At 36.9% G+C, this 12,519-nt stretch overlaps 1 protein-coding gene across 7 annotated transcripts in view; it reads left to right on the top strand.

The window, feature by feature from the left end:
- The window catches only part of ddah1 (dimethylarginine dimethylaminohydrolase 1), a 44,748-nt gene that overhangs the window by 19,804 nt on the left and 12,425 nt on the right, over nt 1–12,519 (top strand). For 4 of the 7 annotated variants that reach the window (XM_042335075.1, XM_007887189.2, XM_042335076.1 and 1 more), the window contains one exon: nt 11,925–12,024. In XM_042335075.1, coding sequence (XP_042191009.1) covers nt 11,925–12,024 — 100 coding nt within the window. Of the gene's footprint in view, nt 1–10,656; nt 10,681–11,494; nt 11,527–11,726; nt 11,744–11,924; nt 12,025–12,519 lie in introns of those variants that run through there. The other 3 variants (XM_042335077.1, XM_007887192.2, XM_007887194.2) reach the window with 3 other exon arrangements.

The following is a 12,519-nucleotide window of genomic DNA, read 5'->3' as shown; positions in this document are numbered from 1 at the left end:
AGTTATTGTTGTCGAAGTTGCTATATCTCGGGTTAAAGTGACGACTCAAACAAATTGCTATTTGTAGTGATTGGTATAAGGTAGAATCTGTTTTAACTAGCTGTGCTGTCCTAATAACTGCATACTATGCGTTAGTTATTTCATCGACACTGTGTGCACGTCTAGATAACTGTATAGATATTTTTATATTCTGTAACATCTGTGAAAATTATTTTAATTTTGACAGTATTATTTACGCTATTTCAAACTGCTTATTTTTATTCATCGCTAATCTGTCACCTGGGAGCTGTACTGGGAGAAAGATTATGCTAAGTCTCAATTGATGTCAGCCAAAAACCTGGAAATATTGTAAAATTCCTTTATTCTACTAATGCTTAGAATTACAGTGGATAGAATTAATAACCACACAATGTCTATGGTACAATTTGGTTATGTAAAACTACAATATTCTGTGCTTCAAATGGGATTCAGTTACCATTTAAATGAACGAGAAAAAAAATTGCAAAAAAACTGACCTTGAGAGCAGAAAGAAAAATAGCAACACAAATGTAGGTTAATGTCCTGAAGGCATGTTCATGGTGAAGAAGGAAAAGTATATACTCCATAGATAGTTATTGATCCACAGTTTTGATAAACACAGATGAACTCTTGTAGGGTCAGTAAGGTGTGAGTGTTTTGATTTAAATTTGAGTTCAGTTTGTAGACTTGGTAGTAGGGGATATCTGTTTTAGATCAGAAACTACAGTATAAATACTATGATGACAGTCAGGATAAACCTTAGTGTCACTGGAGAACTGGTTCTTATTCTTTAGCCTGACACACCACAGACTTACTGTTAGGAACCTCGTCTGACCTTATTCAGAGTATTTTGTTAATTTTGCCCAATCTTTCTGTGCTCCCAACAATCACCAAGGTCAAATTCATGAGTCTTTGCTACAATTACTTAACTGTTAGAGTAAATGAGGCACTACACTTCTGAAGATAGCACTATCGACATTGCAAACAATTGATGAAAGCTAGGAATTGGAGAAGGCACAGTGGGTAAACACAGATCTAAGATTAAATTAAAGCTGTATAAATCAATTCCCAAGAGTTTTCCATGCAGAAGGGCAAAGAGTGAGTCTTTTGTTTTGATACCGGCAAGGACATTCGCCCACAAAATACATCACAATCACACCACTTTGCGGTATATGCTCTGGAGCGCTTTGAGAAGTCTCAACAACGGGATCAGGTGATAAATCAGATGCAAGGATTATTACTATTATAACTACAAGGGAATCTCTAAAAGAAGCCAGTTTTTTGGCAACAGAGACTTTTGGATTTGACTGAAACAAATAGTTTCCAGTACGCTCTTCCTTTGAAAGAGAAGGGAGTTTGTGTCCTGGCCAACAACTCTCCAGATAAACTGAACATTCACTTCAAGGCTAGTTGGGGGGCATTTCTGTGTGCAAATCTGCCGCCACATTCACCTACAAATACACAGCCACTGCACTTCACACTTTTTCCCTGTGAGGCCCTTTGACTTGATGGGCGTACTATTAAATGCAAGGATTTTTATTATTTATTATAAATATGTGAAAAATAAAGGCAAATTAAAAGGGGAATAGTAATGAAATTCTTATACAGTTTTGAGTGTATTGGAGTCAGTTTAAACAGAGGACAAGGTATTATGTAGGTTTATCAATATTTCCAGCACATCAAAAAAGGCAGTGTTTTGGGGAATAAGCACTTTAAGGGAAATGTGAATTTGATTTATAATTAAGGTACTCTGAATGCAAAGTAAACACATTACTATAATTGACAATTTAAACGTTAGTAGACAAAAATGCCAAGAAAAAATAATTAGTTTCAAATAAGGCAAATGAGAAGGGAAAGGGAAAAGAGAGAAACAGCAGAGAAAGTATTTTACTTGAAAATAAATTGTAAGCAGTTTTCAAATGGACAGTCTTGCTCACCCATTTTCAATCTGTCTGAATGGTATAGCAATTAGATGGGATTACTTCATAATTCATCATATTTTCATTGTATTAACTGGGAGACATATGTGTAGGGTTTGGGTTTCTGCTCAGTTGGAGATGTTTGTATTTTCATCTTCTTGGGCAATCAAAGTAATTCTATTTACAGAGATTTAAATTGTATCATATCATAAATTGCATCATATACAATTTATACCTCTGTATCAATAAAAATCATATTCTATAATTTTCCAGAATTTAGTTAGCTCATTTTTATGAGTGCAATTTTCTGTTATCTGATCTGTTATCAAGTAAAGTGAGCATTTTCTGTGCGGCTCTGCAGAATATCAAAGTAAAAGTTATGTCATATATATTGGGTGGTTCAGTGGATTATTTCAGTAAAGAAAATTTATTTTCAAGAATGATTGGTGATTACCAAAATCTAAATATTTTGAGGTTACTCATTACAACATACAGTCATTACACTTTACATTAAATTTGGTGAAGTGCTTTCCCTATATGAAAGTTGCTATTGTTAAATACAAGGATTATCATTATTATTAAAGTAGTGATCTACAGTAGTTCTTATTGAATAACTGTAAGAGCTATGACGCTTAATTAGAGTGGATGTGTGGCAGTGTTGTCAGGTGTGTGACTGATATCGAATCCCAAATAGCCATAAAATCCGTTCGGCAAATTATATTTTTTACAATTTGGTTTTGCCAAGTTTTGATGATAATCAAGGGCAAACAAAATCACACCATCTGTTACTCTGTGATGCCCATAACAAAACAACCTTATTTATAATGCATTCAGACCAATAACTAATTTATATTTGAAGCAGACTTGTTTTTTTTCATGCAGTTTCCAAGAAATAAATGGATTTGGCTTTATAGTGATTTGGGCCATTTTCCTTTTAGATTCTAGTTAATGAAGTTCACATTTCCTGCTGATTTCTTTTTTTGAGCTTCATTCAGGATAAGAGTGAGGGGTCATCCTGCAGCAGCACAATTGTTGGTTTAAGGTCTAATGCTCTGCCTTGAATAGCTCACATCCTAGTTACAGAAGAGACAGGCCGTGTGTTCAGGGATTACAATAGAAGGTCCAGGAGACCATTGTTGGCAGCCAGACAATTGATCAGGCTATGTCAAAGTGACAAATGATTCCTCTTTAGTTACTAAAACCATGAAAAAGGTTGTGACACTGAATAGTTTCCCCTCCTTTTTTGAGCCCACAATCTCTTGTTACATTAAACACTGCTGTGCGCAATTGGCTGCCGCATTTCGTCCACAAATATACAGTCAATTCACTTTACAGTCTATTCTGTGAAGCGCTTTGAGACGTCCAGAAGACGTGAAAAGCACTATATCAAATGCAAGAATTATTATTATTAAGCCACTGGCTTGGAACACAAACAAAGGATCAGTGGACTACATGTCTTAGTTATTACAGGATTCATATTGATCAGCTGTTATCATGGAGCTTCACGCAAGTTTCACCATATATTTTTGGTGTTCTGAGTTTCTGAAATACCCATTCCATTTTTCTATCCTTCTCCTTTTGTATTAGAGGTGCTAGTGTCTAGAGACAGATGTAACAGCTAAGAGTTTCAGGAAGTGCAGTCAACTATTTGTAGTCTATTGAGACCCATCTCCAAACAAAGCATGACTGAGTGATTAATGGAATGTATCCACTGTTGCTACCAACTGGAAGCGAAAGATTCAACTGTCAAAGCCAATACCCATTCAACAGAGCTATGTCTAGTGCGCAGACTTGTTTTCAGCATGTTGGCTTTGTGAAGCAGCAAGATGGAGTAATCATTATACAGTCATCACACATTACTGTTACATTACGTTACTGTTTGGAACTTGCTACAACTGCTGACATGCTGTTTGGCAGAGCTGTTCTGGCCTCTATTCTATCTCTTGATCAGACAGGTCCTTCCTCTCTTAAAGTACTTTTGTTTGTCAAACGTTTACAAATGTTATGTAAAGAAAAGACAAGTGGAAGAACAGCCACACTGAAGGTGATTAAGTTCTCCTTTAGGTAACTTTGTTATACACATTGGTGTGAATTAAAGAAGATATTTATTTTCACATGTTTTTGGCATTTAACGCAAATGACAGTTTGATTTATTGAAAAGGCGATTTGGGTAAACCCTGTTGTGGATGTATTTAATTGAGAATAAAATAGCAGAAATTGAAAAAAAGATTGTAGATGAGAGGAGAAAAAATACTTTAATGTTTAATATATTTCCTCGAACAACGGAAACAATCAAGACATTGTGATGTAGAATTTCTAAACTTAAGATCAATCGAGGCATTTGGCCGCAAAATTCAGTAACTCGCACTTTGCAGAATATCCTGTGAAGCGCTTTGAGACATCCTCCAGATGTGAAAGACACAACATCAAATATAAGGATTATATTATATTCTCGATGTCAGGAAGGACTTCAATCAAAGGAGGCCACTAAACGTATTTGTGGACCCTGACTTTTCTTTCCCATTGTGTTAAGAAAACTATTAGGAATTATTGTGTACTATAATCCACAAGGTTTCATTTTTGCCATGGTTAACAGTCTCTGTATATAAATAGTGGTAACTAGACTAATTTTATATATATTCATCTACTTTTTTTCAAATATTTGGTATCATTATCTGATCCATGATGGCTCCACTGAGCCTTCTCTTCTAATGTTCGCATCTATGCCCCTTTATTCTCTTCTCTCTCATGTATGCATTGAGTTTATTCAAATACATGAATGCTTTCTACTTCAACTAATATTATGGACTTAAAATCACAAAACTTTTAATATGTAACCATAATAGATTTAATGTTATCTTTATCATGGTGAAGTCTGTGGATTATTTATTGATAAAATGAGCCACCAGCTTTGATTCTTTTAATAAGAAAATACACCTTCATTCTGAAAAAGTCATTAATTTTTAAAAATATAATGATGAGCATTCTTTTTGATTCAAAGAAAAGTGGTTTGGACAACGTTTTAGAAGGTAGGGCCATAGTGGCTGAAGGTTCGACCACTGAATTAGTGGAACAAAGGGAGTGGGGAATGAGCAAAAGACCAGAGTCTGAAAGCCTATCTGTGCCATTTGATATTATTATGTTTACTCAGTACAGTGTAAAAAAATATTTCAGCTTGAACAAAGGTTAAGATGTCTGTTCACCCACAGTCTAGTAAATGTGGTATAATTTTATAGCTTGCATATTTTAACTTGATATGTTAATACTTTGTGTGTTGATTTATAGCAGGGCTTTAAAAATGTAACCTTTGTGTAATAGATTAACTAACCTGTATTCACTATTCTATTTGATAACTAGAATAAAAGAAAACTAGGTTGGGATTAAATTATATCTGTATGTGCAACATGTAGTATGATGCCAATTTTAAAGAACAGGAAGGATTTATGATCTTGTGCACTCAATCAGGAAAAAACATCACCTTGTTCTGGAATTTAGAATGGGAGCTAAAGGGCATTCAGAGAGTAATATTTCCTGTGTTACTTGCATTTAGGATGCCACCCAAAAAGCATGATTGTGTTACATCCACCATATTTGCATCTGCGTTGCAAAAGTCACGTACAGTATCTAAATACCCTTGAAACTCGCACAGTATTACTGAAAATGCCTTAAGCAGGTAGCAGTCTACATAGATAGAGAAGCACCATGTGAAGGTCAACTAAAGTTTAAAAAGTCCCACCTTTGTGGGCTGTAAAATTCCCATAGTGCAAAACTTGTACTTCCTCAGCTAACATCTGTGCCATCAGTGAGCCTTACCATTGGCTTCTCCTCTATAAAGAGACAAAGGACACTGTTATAAACAGCAAGCTTCCTTGTGATGCCATTTGGAACAATATTTAATTATTGTTTCATCAAAGGATGCAAATAAAAAGGGTAATGTGCTACTTTGGAGCAAATTTGCTTCATGTATCCAATTTTATCATGCAGTTAGAAAATAGAAAATTTCAAAGTTCTGACCAGCTATGAGTCTTGAACGCAGAACTGTAATATTCTGCCACTTCACCAGCATTAATATATTTTCTTTGCTATTTTCTCTTACGAACCTTCAGATTTGTTTTCAAGAATAACACTGAGATGGAAAATAGGATTTAGGTCACATTGCGACTGCTTTGTAAATTATAAATGACCTCACATCACTATGATGCCTTTCAGACCTCAGTCCAATATTTGACAGAGTGCTAAATGAGGTTACATTTTTTGAGTGCACTGATTGTCCATCATGTTGGTAACTAATATTTTCATTTGACACCTTGAACTGCTTTTATATAATTTAGGATGACAATCATGCCACTGCCTTTGTAGCTTAGCTTCAGAGCACAGCTATAAAGAATTAACAATGACTTCATCACATTGTACATTTAGAGGATATAAAATATTAAAGACATTTAAGTAGATCAATAGAAAGTAAAACCAAGAATCTTTCATTATTCCCTCAGATAGTTTGTTGGGATCAGCATTCTTAGGAATAATATGTTATTCTTTTCAAAGAATATGGAATATGTGAGAATATACATAAGATCACAGGACGTGTAGACCATATATAGAGGGTTGTTACAGAAAACCAGTTACTAAACGGGTCTGAACTTGTAGAATGATTTGCAGATCAAAAAGTGTGTTGTGGAAAAAATGTTTTGGTAGATAAGAGCTGATCTCTGTTAGGAATGTGTGGTTGTGTTGTAGTAAGTGCATGTAAATGGCTCTGACCTACTTTTGCCTACTTATACAATGTAATGAAAAAAATTATGAAAATATATCTCAATTGTTACTAGCTATAAAATGCAGGACAAACCAATATCAATAATGTAGTTTAACTTAGCAACATTTGTACGCCAGTGCAATACCTTCCGATCCAATCCTTCCTCCCCAGTGTAAAATGCCAACAGCATATGAAAGCACAATTACATAACATGTAATTAATGTTGTAAATGTTCTTTCAGAAGCTCTTAATACCAGATCACACCACTATAAAAATACAGTTCTTATATTGTGACAGACAAATCACATTAGCATTAGAAATAATGACCATAGAGTCAAGGTCATTGTGTATACCACAACAACAACAACAAAATTACATTTGTATAGCACCTTTCAGGCTATGTTGCGGAGGTGGGGAATGCAGAGTGGGTCGTGGCACAGATATGGGGTAGAAAGGATAGTTGAGGATCAAACAAGACTCCAAGGTCTGACTTCGTAAGGTGGAGTGTGCACAACGGATTGTGATGCTGTCAGCGCCTGAAATGTGGAGGCACTGACTGGAGTCAATCAGGAGAGCCTCGATCTTGTTGACGTTCAACTGAAGAAAATTAGCTCTCATCCAGGACTTGATGTCCAACAGACATTCTGTCAGGACAGCAGTGGTCCTGGAGCCAAGGGTGGAGACATTTAAGAGAACATTCTATGTCCTCTTAAATGTATGCAATATGTTGAAGCTGAAATCATGTACATTGTGTGTATATATGCAGTGTACTTTGAATCTATTCAATGTGTTCTGATGCCAAAACTGAAAATATCACTGCTCACATGCATCTGAGCAACCAGCAGCATCCTGTGATTCTACAAAATCTATCTAAAGAGTAATTTAAGGTTCTTCATTGGGGGATATGCACTTAAAGACTAGAGAAAGAGCATCTCCCTGGTGACGGTGAGTTCCAGACATTCTTTCATTGATATGAAAGATCTTAAGAAGCACTTTAGAGCGAAGAGAGAAAATGCTTGCTCTTTCAGAGACTGTTGAGTTACATTCAGCGCTTTAAAATGATATTCGAATTGTTTTAAGCAAAAGAAAGAATTTTCATCAATACAGTATGATGGAGCTGCCCTGATTGCTCAATGAGGAAATGTATCTCCTATGTTGAGTTAATTGATTTCAGACAGGTTGTCTCGGAAGATACCTTGAAAAGCCCCAGTGTTTCTGTACTCGGGTGGGTGAAAAATTACCTAGACTTCCTGTTCGTGAACTCTATTAAGTTAACCCTGATGCGCTTGCAAAGATCGTGCAGAAGACACTTTTCCCTGGCCCAGCTTTAACAGCTTTCAAAATCAAATGGCATATCTCATTCTCTGGGCTTCTGAAGAGTGGTCACATGGACAAGATTCTCCAGAGGGTGGGTAGCCAGCACTATGGACCTGAGTACCAGCATGAATCTGTGCCTTCAAGGAGAAAATTAAATGTGCCTGTTCCGTTACGTGGTCCGTGGATTTTCTACCTCTCTGAACCATAGTGTGACAGGATGTAGAACCATCTCAAGTTTCAAGTCACATTTAATTGCTTGGTACCTGCCATATGGAGAGAAGTAGAGAATTAGTCAAGTAACATTGTTTGCACATAATAATAAAAATAATCCTTGCATTTGATTTAGCACTTTATCACATCTTCGACATGTTTCAAAGAGCTTCACAGAATATACTGTAAAGTGAATTGACTATATTTTGTGGGCAAAATGCGGCAGCCAATTGTGCACAGCAGTGTCCCACATCCCAGTCATGGATTGAGTGACCAAATTATTACNTTTTTTATTCCAAACGGTCAGCTCAGAAGCCTAGGAATGTGTTAGCTGCTTTTACAGCAGTCAGGGAACGAAGTGTGCCATTCTGGGATTTAATTCGGGTCCACGTAAATCCCTCAACAATTGAATTTTATATCAATTGATGTATAATTAAAATTGACTAATAACAGCTGTTTGGGAATATACAATGCTTGGCGCCAGTAAAACATTTTTATGATATCGTGCAGACAAATTAGTGTCTCTATAAGGGAAAGAATGTACAATTACGTTTACATAACAACTGTAAATTAGTATGCGTTTTGCATTATATAAGTGTCAAGTTTTAAATTTAGAATGAATTTAATCTGGTGATCCTTCAGTATAAAACTTTGCACCCACTGATGCCAGTTTAAAACTGGCTCCAGACCAGACAGATTTCAGTTCAACTGGTATAAATGGTCTGATTGGATTCCCAGCTATATTGAGCCCAGTCACGCTCCCGAATATTTGTGACAAACTGTAATTTGATGCTGTCTGATGAAGGAACTCATTCAAAGAGATGTACCTGAACAATTGGCGCTGTGGAAACCCTAAGTAAATTAAATCAATGTAAAATGAGCTGAATTTAATTTCCAGTATAAAGCAGGCACGACAGACGTGGAACCTAATATGTCTGAAAGCTCTTTGTATTAACAAACGGGTTACTTGTTGCTATACAGCAATAAGATAACATTTTGTAACACAACTTTGTTACCAAAGTACTTCAAAACAATGCGATTTATAACATAATAGTGCAATAATTCCAAGCATCTGTAAATCTGAATACTTTGGGGCCACTTTTTCCCTTAATTGAATCCAGCACAATGAGATGCTATCCTGCTTGAATAGCACTGTATAAATGCAAGTTCTTGTTGTATTCTGCAATATTTGCCTTTGTTATAAAGCTATTTCCCCATGTATAATGAAAGCTTGACCTTGGCTACCATTTTCTCATTTATTTTCAGAGGAAAATATTCACTACTTTTCCATTTATGCACTTTTTAAAAAATATGGTTGGAAATTGTTATTTTGAGTCTAGAATCTGTTTGCCTATTTATTTCATCCACCCAATTACTTGAACATTTCTCATTTATAAATTATTTTTTACCTTGTTTTGTATGTCACGGTGACTTACTGATTTCCTCCTATCTATGGATGCTACCCTCTTTCTTTATTTGCCACCCAGTCAGGAATCAGTTTGACTCAACAAATAGTATTCTCAGCTCTGTGTCCAAAGATTGTGGGATGAAACCCCTCATTGGGATCCAAGTTCATAGTCTAGGTTGGGACTTTAGTGCATTGGTGAGGGAGTGCTGCATTGTTAGACCTGTTATCCTTCATATCAGACATTAAACTGAGGCTTTGTCTGCCTGCTCATGTGGACGTTAAATACCCCATGACACCATTTCAAAAACAAAGGGAATTTCTCTTGATTTATTAGAATAAATTGTTCATTTACTTTATGGTGGTTTGTGGTTTATTGTTTTGTTAAACTGGCTGCCACAAACACAATCAATACATTTTGTAGCAATTAACTGTGAATCACTTTGAGATATATTTGATGTTATAGGCACTATAATCATACAAAGATTATTTTTTATTATTTTATTATTATTGCTCAGGTGCAAATGGGAGGAGTGAATAGGATGAAAGGCTGTACTGTCTGTTTTCAGTCTATAGGAGTGGTGAGAATTTTTCAGTTGGAAAATCAGGCCCACTATCTTATTTCTCCTTTTAATGAGTAATGTTTTAGCATTGCAACTTTGAGGTCAATTACAAAACTGGTATTTACTCTTAGTGCTAATGAAGACTAGTCTCACACCATCTGCATAAACAGCATTGCTGTAGTCGCCAAAAACCACAGTAGCTGCATTCTGTTTACTTTAATTACTACACAGGAGAAGGCTCCATGACATGTCGGTCGCCACCTTGTAGAGGTCACATTGTATGCTTTGAATGTCTGAAACAAAAGGGAAATTCTGGTATTTATACCCAGTAACTAGGGGAAGAGCATTGACACAGCTGAGAAGCTGACAGAATAACCTCACCCAAAAGAGAGAACAAGCTGTTATCTTGAGATAGAGTTATCACCTATCGGAAATGCTTTAAAGCACTTCCCACAAACTTACTTTAAAGTGTGGAGACTGTGGTGATGGAAGCAGGTAAACACCTCTCAAGTGGATTTTTTCATCTCCTTTGTACACTTCTGTTTGTAAACCGATGCAGTCTTTTTCATTCACAGATAAAATTAATAAAACTGTTCGCTCACTTTCTTGTGTGCCCCGCCCTCAGTAGAACTTCAGCTGACCATTGCATTCCTCACATAGTTTGACAAGTTCTGCATCTGAGGCTTTCGAAGTGAATTTTTATACAATATTTTGGAAGGTGATGATGAATGTAAACGTTCTGACTGTTGGGTACCAGTGGAGTCCGTTCAGGATGTTGTCTTCGGTCCCTATTAACTGGATTAAGCCTTCAACAGATCCCTAAAGAGTTTAATTCACAGATGCCTATATATTAATGTAATGGTATCTGTCATAAATCGCGTATTAAGTGGTATCTTGGCGTAAAGGCCGAGCCATTGGGTGGACAAGCGACTGGAAACTGATGCTGCTCCAGTTGAGTGAGTAGCATGACAGTGAAGAGGACCTCACTGATTCTGGATTATCAAATCTATCTATAAATAAGAAGGCATTCTCTCACCGGCTAGTGTGACTTTGGACTGTGATGCAACAGGAAGTTCCTGGAATATGAACTAAAATAGAGTGAGCACCCTGTGTTATTGCACAAGACAGCCCTGAAAAGCGTACATGATGTGATCATTGCAGTTTTCCTGTTCTCGCTTCTTCTGTTATATAGTATTTGTGAAAGTCAGTTGAGAAAAGCTCATTTATTTCAATGACAACCACAACAACTTGGATTTATATAGTGCCCTCCACGCCGGACGGCGTCTCACAGCAACGGATCCCAGGACCGAGCCAGGCGGAGGGGAAGGAAGCTGACCAAAGGTGTGGTCGAAAAGAAAGGTCTTCAGCAGAGACCTGAACATAGGAAGGGAGGGAGCGAGGCGAAGGGAGTGAGGAAGGGAGTTCCAGAGCCTCAGGGCATAGTGGTTGAAGGCACGGCTGCTGCGGGTGGAGCGGAGGCTCGGGGGATGAGGAGGAGGCCAGACGTGGAGGAACGAAGGCAACGGGTACTGTTTTGGGGAGAGAGGAGGTCAGAGAGGTAGGGGGGTTGGGGAGGAGTGGAGGGATTTCAATTTCAGCTACAAAACCTAGCTATTTGAATAGTGAAGCTTAACACACGGGTGGTCCAATGATAAATACCTTCACAGCTAAACTTCATGTGCTTCAAACAGTACGAGTTTATGTTATTTTACAAACTCCTGTCATTTTTTTAAAAACAGGTTGAAGCTATGAAGGTGGCCCTGGCAGAACTTAACCTTCATACTGTAGAAATGACCGACGAGACAGCTACTCTCGATGGTGGTGATATTCTGTTCACAGGTACACGGCTTATATTCAAATATTTTTCATCAGTGTTACAAGTAGTCGAAAAATTAGAATGCTTTAAACATCTGGTTGTCTGCAACCACTTACAGTGTTAGTAAAATGTGAAAAAATGCAACTAACTGCATTTACTGTATTTGTAAATTGGTTTGAAACATTCACATTTCTTCCCTCCCATTAATTTTAAGGGCATTCAAAGTCTGCTTTACTGCTGTTCTGAGATTGGATGCATTTAAGGTAAAGACACATTGCTGGGTCAGCTAATGGAGTTTTCTTTGGCTTCCGAACTATTATATCTGACTTGAGATTATTTAAAAGAGCTTGGTTTCATTTTTCAACAAACAAAAAACAGCTTGATGCTGTGATGGGAGAATGGTAGGGTGAGTATTCTGGAAGGATGAGATCAGATGGGTCAAAGGGTCTTCTTCATCAAAATTAATCTTGTGTTCTTGAGATACATTGCCCAGAATGGAAAAGTATCCCATTTTTGCC

The sequence above is a fragment of the Callorhinchus milii genome, unplaced genomic scaffold, assembly GCF_018977255.1.
Source record: "Callorhinchus milii isolate IMCB2004 unplaced genomic scaffold, IMCB_Cmil_1.0 Scaffold5, whole genome shotgun sequence".
NCBI lineage: Eukaryota > Metazoa > Chordata > Chondrichthyes > Chimaeriformes > Callorhinchidae > Callorhinchus > Callorhinchus milii.
This window is presented reverse-complemented; position numbering and strand designations above follow the sequence as displayed.